The sequence below is a fragment of the Sebastes umbrosus genome, chromosome 9, assembly GCF_015220745.1.
Source record: "Sebastes umbrosus isolate fSebUmb1 chromosome 9, fSebUmb1.pri, whole genome shotgun sequence".
NCBI classification, from domain to species: domain Eukaryota; kingdom Metazoa; phylum Chordata; class Actinopteri; order Perciformes; family Sebastidae; genus Sebastes; species Sebastes umbrosus.
Window position 1 is genome coordinate 15,505,921 of NC_051277.1, and position 26,560 is coordinate 15,532,480.

General features: G+C 40.3%; 1 protein-coding gene across 3 annotated transcripts in view; it reads right to left on the reverse strand.

Moving 5' to 3' along the window:
* Positions 1-5,169: 5,169 nt before the first annotated feature.
* Positions 5,170-26,560, reverse strand: part of LOC119494089 (protein diaphanous homolog 1-like) — a 111,616-nt gene continuing 90,225 nt past the window's right edge. For 2 of the 3 annotated variants that reach the window (XM_037779702.1, XM_037779701.1), the window contains 9 exons: positions 26,308-26,402; positions 25,451-25,552; positions 24,842-25,081; positions 23,598-23,727; positions 23,281-23,405; positions 22,619-22,783; positions 21,985-22,117; positions 17,723-17,812; positions 5,170-7,626 (listed from right to left, as the gene is read on the reverse strand). In XM_037779702.1, coding sequence (XP_037635630.1) covers positions 7,439-7,626; positions 17,723-17,812; positions 21,985-22,117; positions 22,619-22,783; positions 23,281-23,405; positions 23,598-23,727; positions 24,842-25,081; positions 25,451-25,552; positions 26,308-26,402 — 1,268 coding nt within the window. In that variant the 3' untranslated portion in view covers positions 5,170-7,438. Of the gene's footprint in view, positions 7,627-8,834; positions 8,879-17,722; positions 17,813-21,984; positions 22,118-22,618; positions 22,784-23,280; positions 23,406-23,597; positions 23,728-24,841; positions 25,082-25,450; positions 25,553-26,307; positions 26,403-26,560 lie in introns of all 3 variants that reach the window. The other variant, XM_037779703.1, reaches the window with a different exon arrangement.

Genomic DNA, 26,560 nt, shown 5'->3' on the forward strand with positions numbered 1-26,560 from the left:
GAGTTTAAATGCCACAGTAGTGTGTATTTCTCTCCTGAAGCGGCAGGGAAGTTGAGAAATGGCCAATCCAAACAAATGAAGTGAGGCTTTAATCCACAGTTCTCAGAAATGGAGACTGGGAGAAGCTGTAGAGAGTACAGCCAAGTTAAAGACAAATGAAACACATTTATTTCAGAGCCCTGGCAATGTGGGTGCTAATGGCAGCCAGAGAAATGCACACACACACACACACACACACACACACACACACAAAAACAACTTCTGAGTCCGAGGAAAAGAAAAGAAAGAGAGTCCGATGTAAGGGATGAGGAAATAGCAGGGGAGAGGAAACATACAGAATATAAAAGATAATATGCTGTGTGCATATAAATCAATTGTTTTTCTAGTCGCCACAGAGGTCACATCTCCTCTTCCACATCTACCACTCCCTCCCGCCCTCCCTCCTCCAGGAGGCAGAGGGGTGGCAGATATGCTCCAAGGTTCACTTTGCTACCTGGAGACCGACAGCCTCCCCCAGCCAACCAATCAGACGCTGTGAAAAACAGACTCCTGCTCTGCCATTGGCCAGCAGCTCCCGGGAACTCATTCCACTATCAATGGCTGTGTCATTGTGTCGTCTGGCAGTGCTGAAGCCAATTATACTGCCCCCTTTCTTTGTTCAGACGTCTTTTCTCCAGCAGACCCCCTTCACGCATATAAGGGCATAGACACACACACACACACACACGCATACAAATCTCCCCCGACTCCTCAGAATGTCACAACAAGAGACTGAGGGAGTCTGGGAATCAGGAGGACCTGAAACTCATAGTAATGAGACATCATTATAGATAAATCACCCCTTATATCTTTGACCTGACCTTAAACAGAATAAACCTTAATACTAATAGCAGTATTTCAAACAGATCACTTAAACTGAACCAAAACCTAACTATTATTTATTTCTCGCAAACCTTAACCCTTGGCATTATTCTTCTTCAGGTGATATCTATGCAACCCTGCCTCCTGTACAAATTGTGTTCATAGCAAATTTTGTGCAACTGCAACATTTAGCAATAAGCATGTTTGGTTTATATAGCGCAGTGAAAAGTAAGAGTGTGAGACACTTTGCCTTCAACACCTGTTGCCTGCTTCCTGTTTCACACTAGTAGTCAGTACTGCCATTGTTATTATTTAATCACATTTGTCTGCCTGACCTTTACCACTTATTATTTCTGTGACTTTTACAAACAATCTAGCCCTGTTAAAGTACAGCAGGATGACACAACATAGCCATAATAAGAGTGTGAGTGAAGGACCTTTAATGGACAGCTATTGACGAACAGTCAATGACCAAGAAGACATCCCTCTCTGTCTTGCTTTCAGACACTGACATGAACTCTTGTGTACACTTCTGTGCAATAAAACATCAAAGTAAAGACAAAATGTGAGTTTGCTTTCGGTCTTCTTACAGCTCCCTGTGGTTAACAGGATGTGCTCACATGTTTACACAGCCACATGCGGTGTGTAAACACAGTCACAAGCATGAGTGTAACAACTCATTCAGACACACCCACATAAGAACACATCTACAGGCTACTCAGGGATGCAAATGTGTCGAAAAAACAAACTCAACAAAGAAACAACAAAAGACACACACATATAGAAACAGCCAGGTAGTCTGCTCCCAGCCACTCCCACAGTGCTGTTGGTGTGAACAAACTATACTATGACTTTTTTCAACATACTATACTATGATTTTTTTCGACATACAATACTCTGACTTTTTTTTCGACATACTATACGATGACTTTTTTTTATTTTTTCTTCATATTATACTATTACCTTTTTTCGACATACTATACTGTGACTTTTTTTTTCTTCATATTATTCTATGACTTTTTTTAGAAATACTATGCTATGACTTTTATTTTTTCAACATAATATAGTATGATTTTTTTTAATTTTTCAACATACTATACTATGATTTTTTTTTCGACATACTATAGTATGACTTTTTTATTTTTTCGACATACTATACTGACTTTTTTTCTTCATACTATACTATGACTTTTTTGGATATACTATACTATAACTTTTTTTCGCCATACTACACTATGACGTTTTTATTTTTTCGACTTTACTCATACTGAAAAAAGTCATAGTATAGTAAGTAAAACAATTTCATGGAATAAAAGTCATGGTACAGTATGTCGAAACATTTCATGAGAAAAAGTTATGGTATAGTGTTTCAAAAAAAAGTCATATAATAGTATGTCAAAAAATATAAAAAGTCATAGTATAGTGTGTCGAAAAAAGTCATATAATAGTATGTCAAAAAATATTTAAAAAATGTATTGTATAGTATACCAAAAAAGGCATAGTAGAGTATGTAAAAAAATATAAAAAACGGAAATTGGAAATTTGGTTTTACTGCTACTGCTACTACACTGGGATGCATCATAAGTGATGTTGTATGTGTTCAGGGAACTTGAGTTGTTGTCCAGATCCACTCTCAGTGGCTGTGGACAGTCGGCATTGTGGTAGGGCTTCTCTCCAGCTTTTCTTCCCGGGGTGGTGTTCCTGTGGTTGACTGAATGGCTGTGGTTTCCGCAACTGCCTTGAGCACCTGGTCATGGAGCCAGCAGTAACGTCCATCGGCCAAAGTTGAAGGGATCCTCTACCAGCTATAGAGGTGAATATATTAGAAAAAGAAATAAAGGGCTAGGGTTATACATTATATAGGATAGGGTTAGGGATATATATTATATGGGTTAGGGTTATATATTATATAAGATAGGGTTATACATTATATAGGATAGGGTTAGGGTTATACATTATATAGGATAGGGTTAGGGATATATATTATATGGGTTAGGGTTATATATTATATAAGATAGGGTTAGGGTTATACATTATATAGGATAGGGTTAGGGATATATATTATATGGGTTAGGGTTATACATTATATAAGATAGGGTTAGGGTTATACATTATATAGGATAGGGTTAGGGTTATACATTATATAGGATAGGGTTAGGGTTATACATTATATATGATAGGGTTAGGATTATACATTATATAGGATAGGGATATATATTATATGGGTTAGGGTTATACATTATATAAGATAGGGTTAGGGTTATACATTATATAGGATAGGGTTAGGGTTATACATTATATATGATAGGGTTAGGATTATACATTATATAGGATAGGGATATATATTATATGGGTTAGGGTTATACATTATATAAGATAGGGTTAGGGTTATATATTATATAGGATAGGGTTAGGGTTATATATTATATAGGATAGGGTTAGGATTAGGGTTATAGTCATAGTATATGTAGAAAAAAAGTCATAGTATAGTGTGTCGAAAAAATTAACAAGTCACAGTATAGCATATTCAGAAAAAGGCATAATATAGTATGTCGAAAAAGTAAAAAACAAGTCCTAGTATGCTATGTCGAAAAAGAAAATCATAGTATAGTATGTTGAAAAAAAAAATGTTATAATATAGTATGTCAGAAAGAAAAATTAATTAAATAGTATGTCGAAAAATAAAAAAAAAGTCATAGTATAGTATGTTGAAAAAAAGTCATAGTATAGTATGACTGATCTAGTTTCATATGATACCAATATATAGGATAAAGTGAGCTCGTTACAGCCTCTGAAAAACAGTAAAGTCGGTCGGGATCGCCGGCTAACACGTGGGTTTCAGAGCGTTTGGAATAAAGCCCTCCATGCTCACACTGAGGTACATTATCAATAAACAGAGGGCCTCGTTCAGCTTTCCCTGCAGAGTTTCATTGCCCAATAAACAGCTTTCTTGTCTCTGACTGTGGGTGAAGTTTATCATCTTCACTTATGTAGACTGACCTGTGCACAGGACATGATTGATGCTTTTCTTTTTCCGATGTAAATAAAAAGCAGATGCAAACGTTTCAGTCTGAACAAGTTGCAGGCAGTCAGAGAGAACATCAGAAAGATTTAGGAGATGTGGAAGGAAAGATGTTCAAAGAAATAAATCAACTCACCTCACAGAAGAAAGCTGAGGCCAGGGAAACTTCTCCAGCTATTTCGGGCTGCATCTGCGAATATGACACAGCAGGGTATTCCCACAACAGGCCTGTACTGGCTTGGCATGGAGGAGATTAGCGCAATTTCACTGTACCTGAGTAAAATGACAATAAAGATCATCAAGATAATAAGTTATGACTTATCATAATTTGTGTTAGGAAATTTTTCTGAGGGGAGGCAATGAAAACAAAAGCAGCAGATCTCAGTGATTGTCAGATGGAAGACAGGTGTGTTTCCTCTGAGTGAGGAGGCTGAAAAGAGGAGATGTCTTTGGGGTACACACATGCGCAGTAACATCTGTTCTGCAGCTACAGTCACACTGCGCATGTGTCACACCACCGATACCCAGACCTGTGTCCTAGCCTCTTTCAACAGGCCTTGTGAGTGGGTGCCCTATTAAATTCACATCTAAAATAGGTTAGCAGCACTCTGGTCTCATTTAAAAATTGTATTTCTTAGGCTGACTGAAGGTTTGTTTGCTGAAACAAGCATCAACCTAAGAAATAAAAAGGTAAAATTAGTCTTTTTGTGTGTTTTGGGGAGTTTTGTTACCCTAATTTAGATGTTAGTGATTGCATTTGTAGAGACGGAGATACTGGAAATAAACATTAGTGACAGAAGGGTGGTAACAGAAATAGAAGTGAGGTCACAAATGATGAAAATCAGCATAAGGCTTCAACTGCCCTCCTTCTCTCTGCCTCTCACACACAACTTAATGTGAGAGATCATGTCTAACACTGGCAATTAATGTTGGAAAATGTCTCTGGAAACCCTGGTGCCATGGAAAATCCTGGAATGTATCTGTAAAAATAACTAATTAAACTGTTTATTCATTCTTCTGCTGTCTTTTGGCAATAAAATGATGCTTTCACTGCAGAGTGCATAAACTATCTGGTATTTTACTGCAAATCTGTTTACATGAGAGAGAGAGAGAGAAGGAAGGAGGGGGAGAGGTATGGAGAAATGTGCTTTAAAAGGAATTCACTTTGGCAAAAATACAGGAATACAACTGAGCTAGATATTTCACACATTTGATCCCATTAACACATCAACAGATGACGTGCACACTTTCAGCTATCATGACCAAAGAATGAGCCAGTCACATCATTAAATTACTTAAGACATGTTTAATAGTTCTGTGTAGCAAACAGAATGACTATGTGCATTATTCTGTATACATAGAGCAAAAAAGAAAAAATCTTGTCGCCATTCAAATACATTAAAATAATCAACTGTAAAAATTCACTTAGAAAACAATCTCTTTTTAAAAAAAAATTAATGAGCAAAAAGGAATGACTCGAATTAGAAAACAACAAATATTCCAGTGTTGTTCTGATATTCTTTTCATTTCTTAAAATCGTTCTCTCCGTAATGTTGAAATCAGCAAAACGTTCAGTATCTGGTACACACTATCACCTGGCACTGTCCACCTGGAAAGACGGGCAGGATAATAAAACAGCTTGTCGTGTGTCTGGTTTAACTACAGCTACGACTTTTGTACTTGAGAGCTAATTATGCTCAGTGTTAATTGGATTATAATGCAGCACCAGCACTTGATCGCGTCAAGGATCTCTACACCTACTGTACTTGAAGAACCTCTTTTCTAATGTTGTTTAAGTGCCAGTTCTTCCAAGTCCAAAAACAAATTTGTATGGAAGATGTCATATAAACACTGGTGTTGTTGAGAAAAAAATCTGTTGTTTTTATTCCTGACATGCTGAACCTTTGGAGATATAAAGATTTTCCTCAATCAGGCAAAATGAAGCACTGATCTTGAATCAGTGGGTTGATAAAGACCGCTGGAGTCCACCCAGTAGTTTTTTACATCCTGAGGCTGGCTGGGTATCAGGGCGGGAGTACACACTACAGTATTGTGTTTGCATAGTTATAAATATTGCATGGAGCAGCTGACATCACCTCTCAGGATTCCTGTCAGATATTACACCACAACATCATGGCAACATGTATGCTGATGGCTACTGAATACAAATAAGAGCATGGCCAGACATTCAGCAACTACTGTTGCAGTTCAGTGGGAGGGAGGGGAAGTGGGTGAACAACACAAACACACACGTGAACAACTTGTCTCAGCAGTTTTTGGGCAGTTTTCCAGTGTGCTGTATCCTCAGCAGAAAGACCACAAAGCTGTTTATGAAACCTAGGATTTATGACAGCATGGTCGGTACCGTACAGTAATTACAGATGGCAACACGCACGCATGCACTCAAACCTAAAAGCACAAACACAAGTCGAGTGTGCACATAAAACTAAATATAGGCGGCTTACTTCACACACTCATTCTCATACATATAAACACACAGGCATGTAAACTACTTAGGCTAGCTTTTGTATGGAAACACCCTTTTAAAAAGCAATGTATTTTTTGGTTTAACCGACTGCGGAAGAACTTTCTCCTCAAATCCAACTCCATTTCCCGTCTGGGGTTCGAAGGAATGTTCATGTTCATGTAAGCAGGTTTTCTTCATATAGCTGTTGTGGGCACGTGTGGTATTTCAGACAAGTTTGTGTAAATTATCTCCATTTTTATGTGAAATCTAACTTATGCATGCACACCAGTGAACTATGTCCCTTCTCATTGTAAAAAAAACAAAACACACTGACACACCCGGGTGATGACGGGCGTTGGACTGGTCCAAACAGCAGTCCCCAGTGCGAACCGTGACTGGACAAAACCTGGGAGTGAAATGACAAGACTGGATTTCTATTGGTTGGCACTTCTTTCAATAATTGATTAACATTTACAAACAGTAACATATATCAGGCAAATACAAAGCAATATGTTTCATAGATGAAAAAAAAAAAAAAAAAAGGTGAAAAAGCGCAAAGCGGTCTTGGCCTGGAACATCCAGAGAAAACTTTATGAATCACCTGCAGGATGTGACAAATTCCAGACATTTCCAATCTAAATTTGGAAATAACCGCAAAAAAAAAAAAGAGTGGATCCCTCCTGAGTAAGTCTTTGGAATCGCTCAAGATGCCCTTTGATAAATGATAGGTGAATCAAGTGAAACAGACAAAAAATACATGAACAGATATGTACACATGCCGAATAAAGCAAATTATAAATTTTTATGACAATGGCAAAGATCCAAAGGTTGATGAGGGACATCCAGGAGTTGTGGCTGAGGTGAGAGCCCCGCCCTCATCCTCTGCCGCTCCCTGTGCTCCCAGAAGACGCAGTCAATGCTACCCTAAAAGATGTTCCAGTTAAGACGAGGGTCGGAGAAACACAGGGCTGTTGTTGTCTGTGAGCTAATCTCAGATTGATATTGGCCCCTGGAATGGCTATGAAATACATCTGTGTTTGGATATCACTGACTCTGTGAGTAAAAAAAAACTTTCTGCCCTGGCTTGCCTAATTGGACCGAGAAAGAGTAGCGTCCAGTAACTCCTCTAATGACTCCGCGCCTTCTTGTTTAGGCTCTTCCTTCTCCTCTGTCTTTTTCTTCTTTGCGGGCATTTTGCTGGCTGAAGGCTTGTCTTCCTGCATCAGCTCTTTGGCCAGGATGTTGGTCACTGCATGACCAGCTCGTCGGTGGTTGGCTTAAAAAGAGAAAAGACAGAGTGAGTGAGATAAACAAATAAAGAGGCCATAATGAATTAGATGCTTATGTTATAGCAAGTCCATACAGATATGTCAGTGCATGCCATGAAGTGACATATCTGATGCAAAAAAGAAAAATATGTCAGTTAGCCAAACAACAACAACAACACAGATACTGAACCTTTTCACTCTTCACAAGTATGTGCCTCCAAGAACATCATAGACTTGTGTTGTGAATGATAAAACACAAAAAGGATGCTCCCTTTCTTTCCAACATACACACATACATGCGTTACCATGACACACAAACACGATAATGGCTTAATGGTGTGGCTGCGTATGTGTGTGGATTACTGCGACATCTGGAGCAACTCACTGCTAATGTCAGATTAGACTCAACTTGATCTTGACAAAGTGAGGAAAAATGAGGAAAAGAGAAAAAAAAACGAGGCCTAAGAGACATTTCGAGGGAAGAGGAAGTGGGACTGGTGGGATGGAGGAATGGTGAGTGTGTGAACGCAAACAAGACGAAGGGTGAGCCACCATGGAGAGCGGGATGATTCATGACGCTGTGGGAACATTACAGAGGCAGGGATGAATGAAAATGAGACGAACATGGATGGAGAGGAGGGATGAGCTGTAAGGCATGACGGGAGGAAGTAGTAAAATAGATCACAGACAAATAGAGGATGCAGTGAGGAGAGACGAGAGATGCACAGGGATGCAGAGAAACAGAGTGAGTGTGACAGATTGTAGCCCGAGGATGCTGTCCTTTTTATTCTTCTACCTGTTATTTCCTCCTCCTCCTCCTACACACACACCAGCAGCAGCCTTGTCTTTATCTCTCATCCCCTTCCTCTATCCTTTACCATTCTCCTGCGTGGGAGGACAGCTGTGCAGCAGCGGACATTTTGAATTATATAGGTCAGTGGGAGATTGTGTGTGTTTGCTGCTATGTTATGCATAGTGTATGTTCACAACTCAGAGGTTATTAATAAAAAGGTTAACATCAGTACAGGACAGTTAATAATGTAATGTGTTCCTGCTCCTACTGATGACAAAAACACAAATCAATCCAACAACGTCATGATGCAAACCAACAGCAATACACATGCAAATGAACCATGGAAACACAAACAACAAACTCATATTTGACACATGGTTATGATGGAGCAAAAACACACACACACACAAAGGCATGATTTACCGAACAGGTCTCCAGAACTAGCTGTGACAAAGACACAATTGAGTCTGGGGAGAAAGAGGAGAAGGAGGTTTTGGAGATTTAGAGTCATGTTCACAGTTGATTTGTCTTCTTTGTATGTGAGCCTCAGCTGGACTGATCAGCACAGACAGCTGGGGTGTCAAATTATCATTTCACACACATTTTCCTTGGAGAGGCAGACACACATCACTCTTCCTCTCTTCTTAACACCCAAACATGCCACTTTCTCTCTCTCTCAGTCAACTTTTAAACGTGTCCTCATATCTATTTTCGTCCCTTTCCAGCCCTCTTCTCCCTTACTCATAAACTTACTAATTAGAAATTATGCAAATGACCCAGAAACCGAGAGAAAGAGTGTGCGGGACCGTGGGTGTTATTCTATGTGTACTGTGCCGAGCTTGTCCTAAAAAAGAAAAATCCAACCCGCAGAGAAAAGCTCTTCAAAGGCCGTCAACCCAGCTCCTCTCCTCTCTCATCCTCCTCCTCCTCTCCCTCTTGAGAGAGAAGAGAGAGGGGGTTACGAGTCGGGAACAGAGGGTTGTTGCATCGGAGGCAGCATGGGAAAAAGATGAATTTAGAAAGAAACCTGCAGGTTAAAGTAATGAGAGGAAGATTCTCAGAGAGGATGTGCAAATGTTCTCTGTATTTAGATATAGTTTAAATACAGGAACTCAAACAGTGTCAGAAGCAAATACGTCACCCGACCAGTTTCACTGAGCATATCAAGTTAATATCAAATATCACATTACATAGATAACATCAGAAACTAAAGGACAAGGATGGAAACATTCTATATTTTTGTAATTGTCAACAAATCAAATCAAAATACCAAAACCAACGCTGTGTGAGTCCACCTCTCTCAGTTCCCTGTGTCCCTCAGTTCTAATCCTATCCATTTCTACTAACTACGTAAATCTTTAGGTATACAGAAATATATACTTTACATTTTTCATTTCATTCTTTCATTTTTTTAAAAAGGCAAAACTGTTTTCTAAAACAGGGCACTTTAGATTTTAGTTAATGTTACTCAGAGTGGGGGTTTCTCGCAGAACTTCCATCTATTTCCAAGGTGCATGGAGAAGGGAAAAAGTCTGAAGAGGTCAATAAGGTCTATCCTATTTAAATGTTGTTTATAATGTGTTTCAGGAAGACCCTGATGAAGGCCACAAGCCGAAACGCATCGGTCTTACAATGAAGATACTACAAATGTTGCTGGAGTTTCTCTCATCTCTTCAGTTAATGTTACTCAAACAGGTGTTAATAGTGCATGTATTGGGGACAAATAATCAAAAATATAGACTATCACCAGACTTGTGCTGCTTTAAGGGATTACGTCAGGGTAGATCAGCGCTTGTAAATTGCCAAGTTACCTTCCACTGGAAATGAAATGATCTTGTAGCTCGTAGCTTTCAGATGAAACTAACACAACAAAGAAATAATCTTGTGCGGATTGAAAACAGTTGTTAAATGACTTGTGTGGCTCTGGAAGGAGCTGTCTAAAGCCTGAGAAAACAACCCTGATCATGACACGTAGGATCCAGTGTTTTTTGGAACTTGACCCACACCAGGGACTAAAAGTCAGGATATCTCTGCTGCTTCGATTGTTGCTTGCAAGCCTCTCAACCTTGTGGAAATACAGCACTAAAATCGCTGGAGTGCCCCTTTAACACGTGGCGCTACAAACATAGGAAACACTCAGCATGTGTGTCCCGAAACTAGCTGTGATGTTGACTAAATTATCCCTGCACTTGGCATGAAGCCTGGTGTGTGCAGCAGTAGGAAATGAGACGCCGGGACTCACAACAAAGACTGTTTTGGGGTCTGTTTACTGGTGGGCGCGAGGTTGAATGAGTGTGTTTGCACATTGAGGGGCAATCAGTGGCATAAAGAGTGAAGTGAAAAGATCATCTGTAACACATTACACTCCAGGAGGCTAAATAATGGCTGCCTGATGAGGGAAAGAACGCTTTGTTGTACAGTATGTGTGTGTGCTGACCTTATGAGGGGAACATACAGAAACAGGGAGAAGTCATGGGAGATGTCGGGCAGCTTGAGATGAGAAGCTAATAAGAACTAGCTCAGTGGCTTTGTTAAAGCGTACACAGATAATGCCTACGATGCAACTGAATGAACAAAGTCTGCATGGTGTGATGCCAACGGTTGACAAGGAAGCAGCCATCTTTATTCTCTTAGCTTATTGCCAGTACAGCAGCTGCAGCAAAGTCCCGGTCACATGACAGCACGGTAACAGTGCCACGACTAGCATGATGGTGTATTTGCAGATGTAGGCTGCACCTCCATCAGTGTCTCCAGCTTAGCAGGGACTTGTATCGCCCTCTTCAGGCCACGCTGCGCAACACAACACACTGCTGCTCTGCACTAGAGGACTGTGGGAAACAGTGACGTCATCTAGCACCACTATTGGCTTGTGTCTGTGGCTTGGTTTTGATGTGCAAGCATGCCTTTCATGTCCCCGAATGGGCTCAACTGGTGCATATGTGTGGCTCGCTGGCATGTATTGTCCCCATGGGTGTTTAGTATGCATGTGACATCACTGCTGCTTCAGTAATGACTTGATTGATGAGTGCTCTCCTATTGGTCTGAATTATCTCCTCCTGTGTGTGTGTGTTTGTGTGAACATCTGTGACAGCACAGATCTCTATAGGGGTCTTAGCCAGCGTGTGCCTCTATTGTTGCTATCCCCTTTATCTCCGTCTCTCTGTTGTGATTGGTTCTTTGTCAACTAGTTGCTACTGCGATTGGTTGTTGTGGCAGGGGTCGTGACCCAGCAGATGGGTCTATAGTGAGTGTTTAGACACGTCATTCCTCTACACACGAGTGCCCTTAAATTGCTTTAAAGACACACAAATTAGCCTAATGTAGCCACACTTACAAGTCTGTACAGGACAGGACAGACCCTAACTTTCTATGTAAAGCACAGTGTGATAGTGTTTGAAAAACTATGCAATGCGGTCTGTCCTCTGGAACGCAAAGCGTCTGTTTGGGTGCATGTATTGGTATGCAAACATCAATGTGTCTTTGTATTGGTATGCAAGCATCTGGTGTGTGCGTGTGTGTGCGTTTTGTCTGCATGTGTTTAAAGGGGGCGGGGGGGTAGACAGACGGAGGGTAGACAGCTGAGGATACCCCATGCAGTCTGCTCATTCTACACAACCAGCACAAACACACAGTGAGCTGAGGTGCAGGTCAAAGGTGAGGAGATATATAGCCTCAGCAGCCTCGTGGCTTTCCATTCAGTCACAATGCTGTGACACAATAAGCACGACGACGCACTCAATGGGCCCTTTACACACAGAGTTGGTGACGTTTGCAGGCGCCACAGCTGTGAGGAGAGGAAAGGAAGAGGAGGGGAAGGGAAGGACACACTTGACGTAATGAAGACCATTACATGAACAATAGTGGTCACACGAAAACAATTAAATAGCAAATGTGTGTGCTGTTTTATATCAGCACATGGTAGATATAAAAATGTTGTCTATATTTTAAGGATACACACTAATAGCATGATTTTAAAACTACATAACATCTTTTTAAAACTACATAACACATCTATAATATAAGTTATAGTTATTACAAGTGTAACTTTTTAAGTGTTTGTTTGTGCTTGGCAGGGAGAGAAAGTGTCATTATAACAAGGGCTGCCACCTCTTATTAGATTAGTTGACTTATCGGTCGTTTTGGTTTTAGTAGACTAAAATTAGTCATTTTTTTATGCTTTTTCATGCAGAATGACTTACTTCTAAGAAACTTATGAGCACATCTCTGGTAAACATAAGACTTAAAGTGGTGCTTTTATGTGATTCTTCGTGGAGAAACTCAGTTTTACACATCTGTCTATTAAATCAACTAATCGATAAGTCGAAAAAATCATATGAATGTTAGTCAACTAAGAATTTCTTTGGTCAAGGACAGCACTAATTATAACGTACTGTAAATAAGGGGGTCATAGAATGTCAGTAGCAGTTATAGCTCTGACAACTGACAATTTCAAACTGTGATGACGTTCATTGTATGATGTCACACAGGCCATCCACACAGCACTGATAAAAATGCTTTTAGTTTTACAATACGTCACTTAGGTGTCATAAAGAAATTTGACTTTTGAAGTTGTATTTACAAGTCACACCTTCTTATGTTGATGGACATTACTTGTAAATATATTTGCAATAAATGTGAACATACAAATAATTCAGTAACCAGTATGTGTGCGGTACTGTGGCCCAAATTTGATGCAAGATTATCACTATAATATGATCAGTAGGCAACAACTCAATGAATTCTGAATTCTAAGTCTTGAGGCATTACGTATGTTGGTGCAGACGGTAATATGAGATGCCCTCTGATGAAACAGCGTCTGGAAGCCCAGCTCTATAGAGTAGCTGATCTGATTAGATGTTACATGCTGCAGTAGCTTGTTGCATAAATTAGCTTTTTGTTTTTTAAATAACCAAATTCCCTGAACATACTATACCACACATTGCAATTACAACTTGGACCCCACCAAAGTGGACATTACCTAAATCTCCTTTTCATTCAGTTTTTGCAGCTTAGCTCTGTATCACTTATTTTTTATTTCATTATTTCTGACCAAAACCTAATTGAGTATATAATAAGACTTTCAAAGTCTGAATTAGGAAGCTGTGAGAAGCACCTTAAGGCAGCGAGATTCTTCTACCAGATCAAAGATAGGGCACAAAGTCTGAGTGATAACTCTGGGCAATGGCAAAACCTGTTTGAAATTAATTTATGCATATTTTTAAATTTCTGGAACTATAATATAATATAATATGCTTATTGCCACTTGAGTTGTGTTAGAGGGGTGACAAAAACTGTGAAAGCTAACTTAGTTACCGCAGGTGTATCATCATGTCTTATGTGAAAATGGGCATCTTGACATTAACATTATTCCTGATGAATACTCCATTTACTCCAGCACCGGGTTTTAATGTATCACGGTGATTATGTCGGGATATCGAGCAACTGAAACTCTTATTTTAATGTATGGCTTCTTTGTGAAGTTGTATTTCCTTGCTAAGAGAAACCACGACTCTTCCTACACTGCTTTGCTTATTCATAGATCATTCAAGCGGATTGACCTTTGTTATGTGTTTGCACACTCCCTGACATCTGATCAGTAATACCATTGAACACAAGAGTAAAAAATCAATTGTATTTTATCTGCATGGAAAAGTAATTAGAATGGGATTAGATGAGCAACTGGTTCAACTGGCCTCGGGGCTAGTTACATATTATATCTCACAACCAGTGAGGGAGGGAGAGGGATTACGAAACATCTCACTAAAATGATGAAACTTTCATGACATCTTACAGCTTCAAATGTATTACCTCTATATAAGTGATATTTTTGACCTGAAAAATTCAAGAAAATTCATTACTTTTTTTCCTAGAGCTGTGGTTCCTTCCTAGATTGTGTCGGGTTACTATATAATTGGCACAGAACAAAATAAGTCTAGTTTTTTCCTCAAATCTAAATATATTTATCCACTTTTCTGCTCTGTACGCAGCAAATTGTATAGATGTATTACACATTATGGAGTAAAAATACTCTGCACGCATACATAAGCTGGATAGAGGAGTGTTTCTAGCCTGCTCATACAGGCTGCCTGTGGCCCCAGTGATGCCGGATATGTATCAGTAGAGCCAGAGTCAGGATGTGCCTCCTCCTACTTCAGCTCCACTAAATTAAGACCTCTGACTCAACCAACCAGTCAAAGACTCACTCCTATTGTGTGGGTGAAGGACTTCCCGGGTGTACGAAGCAAAGTGGGTATCTAGAAAGGAGCGGCCTTTAAACATATGTCAAGAAAATATAAACTAACAAAGATGAGATTGCCTAAAAACCACAGCAGGGCTTCACACCCTCCACATCAGCCATGGAAAACCCTGAACTTTGGCAAAAGAAAACAAAAATGACAAGACAGAGAGAGAAGAGGCGAGGGAGGAGGCACTGAGCAGATATGTGATACATACAACCACTTATATTTTCCTTCTCTTTCCTACCACAGACAAGTGTGCAGAGGGAGGACGGCTCTCTCTCCCTTTCTCTCTCGAACACACGTTGAGGTATTTCCTGTTAGGAGTGTGAGGTGGCCAAACAGTATTGTGGGTGACTGACTGAGCCCCAAGTGGGCCCCATTTTCTCTCATGCAGTGCTCCTTTCCCCTGCTCCGGCTTCTCCCTCCTATTCCTCTTTCCTCACTCAGTTTAGTGGTGATAAGCCCGAGCAGTTTGTGAATAAAGAAAGTTTGCTGCACTTAGTGATTTTCTCAGTGTGACTTAGTCGACCACTGAGGACCACTTGTTACAACCCTTGTTTAATTGCTATGGACAATTACTGCGAGGAAGAAAGATGAAAGACAGAAAGAAAGGCATAAAAAAGAAAGAAAGAAGGAGAGCAGTCTACCCTCCGGCTCTGTGCTATTCCACTCTGGAGCACCGCTTCACATCTGGCTTCTATTGAGAGAGGTATTGGGTTGCACACACTCTTCCCCGGCCTCTCTTATGTGTGAATACTCAACCCACACATGAGTGCATGTGAACAAACACACACACAGACTCTCTCTCTCTCTCTCTCTCTGTTAATGGGCACTGGACACTTTCCCACTCACATGGTTACACACTAGTTCCCTCACACAAGGTATCATATTACAAAGTTACGATACTAACAGCTCACACTGCCTCGTATTCATTTGCATGGTCTTACTACCAGGACATACTATCCACAGAACATGGTACGTGTATTATTTTAGAAACGGAAAACATAAAAGAGGGAAAAAATACTCTATTCAATAAGTGGGCAGTGGGACACACAGCAGAGTAAGTAGCTAACCAGATTACTGGCCAGCCTCTATGAGTTTACAGACTGAACAACATGCCCTGAATGAAAATCAATCCAGACTGGATTTGTGCTCAGGAGTATGTCCTCATATACAGGACACGGACTTCTGGCTGGCCTAGTAATGACAAAAACAGCGTTCCAATTTTTTGTTCCAAGATAAAATGGAAAATAGATTTTGAGCTGAATGATTTTGACACAATAGATTTTATGATATATTTTCATGTATACATTTACAGTGAGCTGAGACCATAAAACCATGTGAAAAAGGTGTTTACTACTTCCGTTATTCCATTCTCAGTATATATAGCGGGGCAGTTAAGCATAACAATTGTGCATTTTGCAATAAAAGCAAAACATTTTGCACAGATATTGGATATTGGGCCACCACAACTTTGGCCCCTGAGAGCCATGGCCGGCATTTTTCAAAAAATGGCTGCCAAATAGACGCCTAATATTCCTAAATGTTGCATAAAACTGATTTTATGACTCTTGATGATTTCCAAGGTGTGTTCAAGCTGATTAGATCAGATGTCAGAGGATAACAGACATTTTTTTTTCTCTCTTTATTTTTAAATAATTATTATTATTATTTATTATTTTTAATAATATGTGTGCTGGAAGTTTCAAGTTTTTCACATCACATTTGTGTAAGTTGCATATTGGATGATCGGCTTCCCCACTAGTTGTAACGTCACAAAATCATGCTCATAGATTTAGGGTGCTTTCACACCTTTAGTTCGGTTTATTTGGTCCGGACCAAGGGAAAAAATTATACATTGTTGCATCTTAGTTCTGGTCTGATTCCTGTTCACACTGACTTTTTACAAACCAGAGGAGTAAACATGAAGTTATACAGACTGACAGGTAACTCGATGATTTAACTGTTTTGTCAATTGTCATCTTGCATCATCAGGACCATTGTGGGGAAATCAAAGTCCGGTGAGTGACGATGTTTATGCAGCACTTTAACGCTCCCAGATGACTGGTGCGAACGCATAGTGCGAACGCATAGTGCGAACGCATAGTGCGAACGCATAGTGCGAACGCATAATGCGAACGCCGGGGAGTGTATGGACAGCATTGTCACACACTCTTTAATGGACTTAATGAACTGACAAAGTACACATAGTCGGATACAAGCACAGCTGTTTTAACAGCTTTTGACCTGTTAATCGGGGAAAAACCACGCTGAGATACTTCTATACATGGCTTTAAATACAGATCAGCAGATGGATTTATTAGTAGTTTAACTTTTGAAATCATGCCCGAGTTTATTTTACCCAAACCAAACAGGTTGGGTGTGAAAGCACCCTTAAGATGAGCACAAAAAACATTCCCTTTTCAGCAGAAGAATTTGAAAACAGTCTTCTAGTGTCAAACTATGCATATGCATCAGTCTGCATGATGTAACAATAGGGCAAAACGCAATTTTGAGTGGAGGGGGAAACGATTTTGTATTTTCTTCTAACTGTAGCAAGTTGATCAAAAATATTTTGCCTGTTGCCATCTCACTGATCCCACTTCCTTAAACTTTCTAACCACACTCTGGTTCATCCTCCTTAGCTCTACATTCATATTCCACTTCTATTTTCCTATTCCACAACCACACCCTCACCAGTTGTCCCTCTCTTAAGTGTCTTGCTGCCCACACCCTCCCCTTGGCACCCTCCCTCTTCTTTTGTTGTTGTGCCAGCCATTGGTGGAATTGGCTTTGCCCCCCCTGTAACCATACAACCACAACCCACAGTCTCTGAGCCATGCAACAGATGGAACAGAGACGCAGGGAACACAAACAAATCTGTTGTTGTGTGTTGACAGAAACATAGAGACAGAGAGGACGAGGGACATGGAACAAATGAGTCTCATATGCTCCACCTTTTTCAGTATAGTATGCATACCACAAAATGTGTGCGAAAGGAACCAGAAATCTGTAAATCAAGTAAGACATGACACTTTAAAACATCTGCATGTTTTGCTTGTGTGTGAGTACCTGCTTGCCGTGGTCCTCTCTTTCTCCTGAAAGCAGCGCCGGACTGCAACGCCTCCAACAGGCCATCCATGATACCAGTTTCATCACCCTCTGTAAACACAGCATCAAAACATCAGCAATGCATCAACGAACGCTGGATTAAACAAACATGAGGAGTCACATTTCAATGTTTAATTATGTCACACACACGCCACTCCATTATCACAACCATGTTATTTTAAATCAATACAACCCTGATATATACACTCATTTTCTTTCCCACCAACAGGGGAGTAATTGGTGTTTATCTTTAAACCCTCTACCTATTGCTGTTTCTCTCAGACACGCCAACACACACACGTGGGCAGGGAGGTTATATACCAGCCACGTGGCCATGTTGGCAAATTAGCTACATTAACCCAGATAGGCAGTGACCTAGTTCAGCTACTGTCTCTCCTAGGGGCTACATGCTGCACTTTCAGGGAGGTAACCTCTATAACACACACACACACACAGCCTTATTGGAAAGACACACCCACTGAAATCAAACCTCCTTGTAAACATTAAAATACTACATGAAAGTGGTTTACAGCTAAAAGGGTGCTGACTGGAAAGGAACCTTGTATCTGTATATGTGTATAGGTACAGTTTTTACAGGTGGTCTTGTTGTTTGTGTGTTTGTTTACATCCACATTGTTTGTTTAATGGTCTTAAATCAGGGATCAGGGGGCCAAATCAGGGGGGGTACTCCATGGCAATGTTGCTGTGTGCACAAGTGTGTGAGTTGCAGTGATTTATTGTGGGCAGGATTCAGTGGCACAACTCAGCACTCAGGCAGATGGTTTTAATTATTTCTATTTGAACCTGAATAGAGACAGCGGGGTCTGGGAAAGGGGGGCAGTGAGGTTGGGGGTTAAAGGTTTATGTCGTCACCTCCCCAACCCCCAAACACAAACACATACACACATATCTCTGCTCATACACACACACACATACATACACACAATATCTAATCCTGCAGTAAGCCATGAAGCAGATGGCCAGTGGTCTCGCCTGTCACGTCAGAGAAAGTCTCCCTCACACACTACACAGGCCGTCCACAGCTCACATACACCCCTCAATGTCCACGTCCTGGAACTGCACCGATGGATCAGAATGATGCAGGCCATGTTTTTCTCCTTCCGGGGAAACACATCTGGCACATTTCCACTCACACTAATCACATGCTTGGCTTAAACTAGTAGTGGGAGGCACACAAAGCTATTTATGAATGTGTACTGGAGGCAATAGAGGGACCAAACAATGACCTGGTTGTGTATAAAACAGGCTTATTGATGACAGAGTGAACTCTCATCTAAAATTACAGTGTCCTAGCCAGTGCACTGTATAGCATTATAAATGCAGCTCTGTAGTGTTTTTGTGTGGGTGTGGCCTAGGGCACTATCTCATAAAGCCAAATATGAGTCATTTTATCACAAGGCAGCTTTACAATGTTTGGTTTGTTAGAGATTAGTAATGGAGCTAATAATGGGGGAAAAACACACTTGTTGGGTTCAATCACTTGTTGAGAATCATGTGCTGTTGTTAATTCGCATGATTTAGCTGTTGGAACGGATATCTGGTTAATGGTGTGATTATTGACAATCAATACAAAATCAATATTGAAATGAAACTATAGTGGCAAAGTCAGACTCAGTACAACAATGACATGGACTGGGAGCAGCACAGGCACACACTCAATAGTGCATGATACAAACAGCAAGGTATTGCCTGAAGCAAGTAAGAACATAAGACGGATTAATTAGTGTAACAGCATCAGATCATGAGCTCTTAAAGATGTCTCTTTTGATCTGATCTACATGCACACACACATTGACAGAGTCTATCTGGTACACATACACACACACACACACACACAGAGGGAGGACAGCATCTTGTGTGGAGCAGGAGCACCCCTAATGGACGTTCACACAATAACAGATGAGGAGAATGGAAAAATTTACAGAGAAGAAGAGAAGAGAGGAGTAACAACAAAGAAAAGGAAGAAACAGAGAGAAAGATGGGGACAAAGGAGAAGAGCATGACAAAGAAAGATATAATTTATATATTCCTAATGTGTCATGATCGTGCCCCTCTTTCACAGTGGCCTGGAGTGAGGCAGGCTACCCAGGCTTATCCCATCTCATCCCCTCTTTCACCATGTGCTTTTCTCCTCCTCTTATCTCCTTTACTAAGAGACAACAACACAGTCTAATCCTAAAGAGAGCATCTGCTGCCCTACTACCCTCCTTCCCTTCCCCTCCCCCACACTACTCCCTCACTTGCTCTCTGTGTGGAGCACGAGCACTCCTAGTGGCAGTTCCCATACCAGCATATCTGTGTGGGTGTGTTAACCACACATGCGCACACCCTTTTCCACAAAAGCACACAGCCTCACACAATCTTTTACAGACAGCACTGACACCTAGCTGCAGTAATAAGAAAAAACACAGTTGCTAAGTAGTCTGGCATGTTTCCAAAGATGAGTGCATGAGAGCCAGGGATGTTTTTTCCATTAAAGTAGTAGACAGTATTTATCAGATCAAATTAGAGCAAAGATCTTAAAGCACAGATGGTGAATGTGGACTTTTGGGTGTGGCAGTCTGCTACCCTGAATCCTGAACTTCCATGTCTCACGAGAGCCAAACAAAGCCAAGTAACAGCAGTTAGTGATTTGATGATCAAAAATATTACATAAGTAATAATCTAAAGAATCTCAGAAGGATCAGTTATTCTAACTACCATCACATGTTGAGCACATGTGCAAAGGGAGGCTGCACTGAGTGAGCGTCTGTCTGTCTGACTCACAGAGGAATGACAAGGCCACAAAGTGCAAACACACTCTGACCTTCCAGGGTTTAACCAACAACTGGGATATTATGTTTACAAAAGGGACAGACAGTGAGAAAGAGGAACATTCATGAGATAGTGAGGGTGTGCGAGGTGACGGGTGGGTAATCAAAAGAAAAAAGGGAACAAGGAAGAAGTGAGCGTGCGAACGTGTAGCTGCTGAAAACAACCTTTGTGTAAAAGCCATCCAGTATGATGGCTATAAACAAATATAGAACAAAGACCAGGTGTGTGTATGCCAGATTTGTGAGTGGGTGAATTCAAATAGGGGGGTGTTGAATGACTCTGGGCTACAGGGGCAGTCAAATATGCCACCTGTATGTAAATGATCTCTGGCCCACTCATGCACACATCTTTGAAGCACTATTATGTTCCATTCATGCATGCCTTTAGAGGCTGAACATGAAATTTGACTAACTTACTTTCTACCATGCTCCATACTTTATACACAGAGACAAAATATTCCAAGTGGAGCCTCGGTGCTCGCTGTGTCTTTAAGTGCCCTTTAAATGAACGACAGGAGGAGGGAAAGGAAAAAAAGAAGAGGGAGTGATGGAACAAAAGCCAGAAAGAGAGGCGAGGGGAAGCCAGCTGGAACATGGAGCACTAGGAGAAAGGCTAGAAAGACTTTTTGTAAAAGAGGGTTACAAAGCAGACACAAAGTGCAGAAACACTTTGGCCAAGACAAGGGTTTTCAAACATAGCAAAACAGAAACATTTACAAGAAAAAAAAGCTAATATTGTAACACACATACAAATACACAGAGTGCACTGAGGCTGTTAGAGTCCCAGGAGAAGATGACTGGAGCCAGAGAGAGGAGGAATGTACTGAAACTAGGTCACAGTCTAAAGGGGGAAAAAGTGCCTGTGCATAAATGTGTGTCTGCAAGGCAGGATTTGAGTGTGTATACGAGGATGAGCGAGTGGGAATGTGTGTGTGTGTGTTACACAGGACAATATGCTGCTAGCATTTATCGAAGTATAACAGCAGCTCATGGAAGAGTTGAAATGTGTTTTTGGTGATAAAGAGATTTAGCCGTTCTTTCAGTTCTCTTTTATGGAAGCAAATCCCCCCGTTCACCAGAGGAGTGAAAAGAGGTCAGGCTGCTCCTTATACAGTATACATCCTTGTCCTCACTTTCTGTGGAGCTTATTGCTACTTCAAATCACAGGTCATCACCATTAGATTAACTCCGGTCTATAAATACTGATGGGTTGTTCTTTCACACACGCACACACACAAAGACACACACACAAATATTCCACAAAAGCGTGGACTCTGACTGCCCCCAACTGGAGTCTGAGGGAAATGCAAACTGAGAGACGTGGAGTGTTTCTCTCTCTTTCAGTCACACACACACACAAGTAAACAGATATGAGCCGGCAATTGTGACCTGCGTTGATGTCGAGATGCTGGTTCTTCTTGAGTTTCTCCTCCTTCTCCTTCTCTGCCTTTTCCCTGGCCAGCTTGGCCCTCTTGATCTTCTCTTCAGCCTCCTTCCTCTTCTGATTCTCCTTCACTGCTTGCTGGTGGAGGAACACAGAGAAAAAGGATAGCAGACAGTGCATGCAAATTAAGTTGGAGTTTTTGGTGTGGATAACTTAGTGTGAAAAGTACAAAAGTGAGTCTTAATACAGAATACAAGAAGACAGATGTATGATGGGTCTGATGGATGTCTGTGTATGTAAACATAACTTCAAAACCAGTGGATGGCAGTTACCCGCAGTAACTGGTAAAACAAGTTACCTCCTGCGGGAGCCCTCCCAAACGGCACATTTACAGTTTATGTATAAACTAACAATATAATGGAGTCACTCTCATTTGTTATTATGTCAATACAAACAGGTGTGCAGCCTTCTTTTCTCTTCCTGGTTTGCCTTTCATCTTTCATATACTTAATAGTTTTCGACTCCACTTGTGTGCATGTCTTTGTACTGTATATTTGATTTGCGGGTGGTCAGTAAAGACTGAAAACTGCACCTGCAGATCAGACCTGAGCTGGTTCATTCACATGCACAAAAACACACCTGGAACATGTTTTTAAAGGTGTTGAGATCCCCGAAGAATTCCTCTACGGAGATTTTTCTCGGGTCAAAGACAAAGTACTCTCCGATGTCGTTGTATTGCTTCTCCATATTCTTATGCAGCAGATACAGCTTCTCATACTGCTCTTTGGCGGTACCGACAAAACTGTGGAGACATGCTGTTAAGGAATAAAGAACATATATCTTTGTATTTTAACAAGACATAACAATTACAATTTATGATGACAAGATCTATGGCTTGAATATATTGGGGTCCTGAGGGACCCCAGTCAAAAGCACCCAATTGCAGCCTATGCAGTTAAAATAGATAAAATAGAATAGATATATAAAATGTTTGGCGTGGGTCTTAATTTAAAGTATCACACACTATCAGGGGGGTAGAGGCACTCTGTCAGTCATTGTGAAGGAGACAGCCACAGATTTCCTCATGTGCTCTGTTTTCATTTTACACAATATGCAAATTAACTGTAACTTTCCTAAAATAATAATAAAATGATTTTTTTTTCAGATGACATAATTACATAACTAATAATGTTTTGAGAAGAAATAAGTTAACATTTTGCTGGACCACAATAATATAGGTTGGTAGGGTGAGGGTTAAGCAATTGCTGAATATTAAATATGTAACTGAATAAATAGGATATGGACATCTTCTCCACGAAATGGTCCTTGTCATTTTGTGGAGGAGGGAAGGTTTCCAGATCTTTTTCCAGGTTCTTGATCTGACGGCCCATCAGCTCAAGGTTCTTCTGAATTGTCTCTGCCGAAACTGAAGGGAAAACATTAATGATGAAGAGCACATACATACATAGCATATAATGGACTGTTGTTTTCTTATATGACTGTAACAAGGAGAGCACACTGTATCAATAAGATGAATGCAATGTGTGACCAGGCGTTGCCATGGATGATACTATGTAGGGATGGAGATGTATGGAGATCAGTTAGATGTCCCATGTACCTCTGCTGGCCTTTTCCACATGGATGAGCTCGTCTCCAAAGCCCATGATCTCAGGATGCTGTTCCTGGCACACATCAGCGACAAAATGGAGCAGCGTCTGCTTCAGATCAGCTGTTTTGGTGTCACGCAGCTGATTGGGAGAAGGATTGATTGTAAAATGGCACACTGAAAAAGCAATCAATAAAAACTATTTAATGTCTGCATGTGCTGTTAGTGTTTCACACTTTTCTGTGTACATATATGTGTAAATGGCTGTACAAATTAAGGGTTTCCAAAATTTCAGCAGTTACTGATTCCACATTATAAAAGATAAAATACACTAAAATGAACAGTATAGACATCACTTGTTACACTAACTTGGTGTAGCATCACTGTACTGATGAAGCAGTTATATGACCATCTGTACCTGTGTTATAAATACTACATAGCTAAAGCCAATATTGAAAAGGCATAGGGGAAAACCTTTGATGTCTATGTACATGTGTTTTTATGTCACTCAACTATATAAAATGTAGTAATATGGCATAGGAACAGATAAAAAATAAAAATAAGTGAAGCCAAAGATACGGACAGTGAATTGATTTGGTGTTTTCTGTCACTGTGATTACACTGCAGGTAGGGCACTGTTAAGGTGAAAGCTTGAATTTTATGGGACCAGTTTTATGTTGTTTGCTATACGTCAGCATTTCCACACTTCAAAAAGTATACAAAAGGTGAGACTAAATGCCTTTCCAGTGCATTCATTCAGTTTTTATTGTGTGTATACTATACTAATACTATGTATTCAGCCAGGCTTTTGATTAAGACTGGTTATTATTTTTATTATTTTATTCATTAAAGTTGTAAAATTTCAATATGTGTTGTAGTTATTTTAATAATCACCTATTTTTATTGTATTCAATTTGCTATTTTATTAATCACTTATTTTATTTTATTTGTAAAATGTTATTCTATTTTATTTTATTCACACTGTTTTACTACTATAACTGTTATTGTAGCTTTTAAGTTTATTTAATACATTTATATAATTTCATTGTCTCGCGTGCATTGGTCTCAAATTATCTCATGGTTAAATTGTTGAATTATTTTTGTCTTTTCAGTTGTTTTCATGGTTCACACCTGTTCTGTCTTACTTTTTGCTTGTCAGTCATCTGTGAAGCACTTTGAACTGCACTTACCTGTATTAAAGGTGCTATACAAATAAAGTTTGATTGATTGATTGATATGTCTACACCTCATTTTACCTTGCACAGGTATGATATGGAGAAGCCGAATGACTTTCCATTGCGGGAGCCAGAATTCATGTAGTTTCCGACAAGGAGGATGATCTGTAGCAGCTTGGAGAAGGTCTCGCTTTTACTGAGCTCCTCGCAGGATGCTGTCACAGACACCACATCTGGCTTGATGTTGTTCAGCTGCTCCTCAAACTGCAGCTTGAACAGGATGGCCTGAAGCCGTGGCATCAGCCGCTTCACGCCGGACATCTGGAGACAGAAAAGATGGACCCATTCTGGTTTGTTCGTTGCCACATCGATTGTGCGTGTGTGTACGTGTGCGTGTGTGAATGAAGGGGATTTTTTCATTCATTACTCACATCCTCCCCAGTTGAACAAAGCCGTCTGTGTTTAACAGCATGAGGATTTTCTGTGTCTAATATATTGACAACGGTATGACTCTATCTCAGTATTTCAACATTATCTATGCCTCATTTCCCATGACACTGATTTCCGTGCTGTGTGTGTGGTTAGTCATGTCCAAGTCAGCTGGGAATTCAATCTATACCTATTTAACAAAAAACTAAATTGGCTGTTTTGTGTGTTTTCATTTGTGTGTGTGTGTGTAAGTTTTCTCACCACTACTCCAAACTGCTCGGACTCAGCCAAGTCCTCATATTCATCCTTCATCTCTCCCAGGACGTTCATCTGCTCTGGTGTCGGCAGTAGTTTGACCAGGCTCTATGTGACAATAAGAGCAAAACATACATGACCAACATTTATTATGACTTTTATTTATTTCATATTTGTTTTTTTAAAACAATCGCACCATCAGCCCAACAGAGTCTTAAACAGCTCTGTTGCTTGTAAATGTCTGTGCATATGTCTGTTTCCTGTCCTGTCCGGCGGACCCGGCCACTATTCTGTCATTCAGAGGTTGTAGCGGGGCTCAGTCTTCAAGCTAGAGTGAACATACTGGTATCATATGAAACTTGAAAACCAAAGGAATCGATTGGTACCATGTAACATGTTAACTTGTCTGGAAGAACGCTAAATCACGCACCAAAATTACACTACATTTTGGTGAGGAAAAGCTGGCATGGCCGTTTTCAAAGAGGTCCCTTGAACTCTGACCTCAAGATATGTGAATGAAAACGCTGAGATGAGCAGAGTGAAAACTGTATCTTATTACATAAAACAGATGTTGACAAACTGCATAATTTGCAGTTGCAAAAAGGTAATAAATTGCAGTATATCGCGATATATCTTATCGCAATACTCTGGTGATTCCCATCCCTACTATGTGCTTCATTTTAGTTGTTCATTATTCTACAAACAGCTAAATACACATTAAACTGATTTACTCAAAGCAACATAGAGAATAATACAAGGAAAACTAACTTTTCCCGGCAGACACTATACTGTTAGAACACATATGAAAGGTTGCACACACAGGACCTTATATAGCAACACTGGGGCAGATCTGAGCTCTGTACCTGAACCATGGACTCTGTGATGACCTTCTCATTAACCTCCAGGATGGCGGTTTTGAGCTCCTCATAAGGGACACGGCACGATCCCAGGAAAATGGCTGCATGAGCAAACACAATTAACAGCACTTATTAAAATCCAATAAGGATTCAGCTGAACACACTTTACTGTTTGCATTTCAATGAAGGTGTTCACTGAAAGCATTTAAAGAGCAAGGTCATTGGTGTGGTGGGGTATCAGGCTTTCAAACAGATGGAC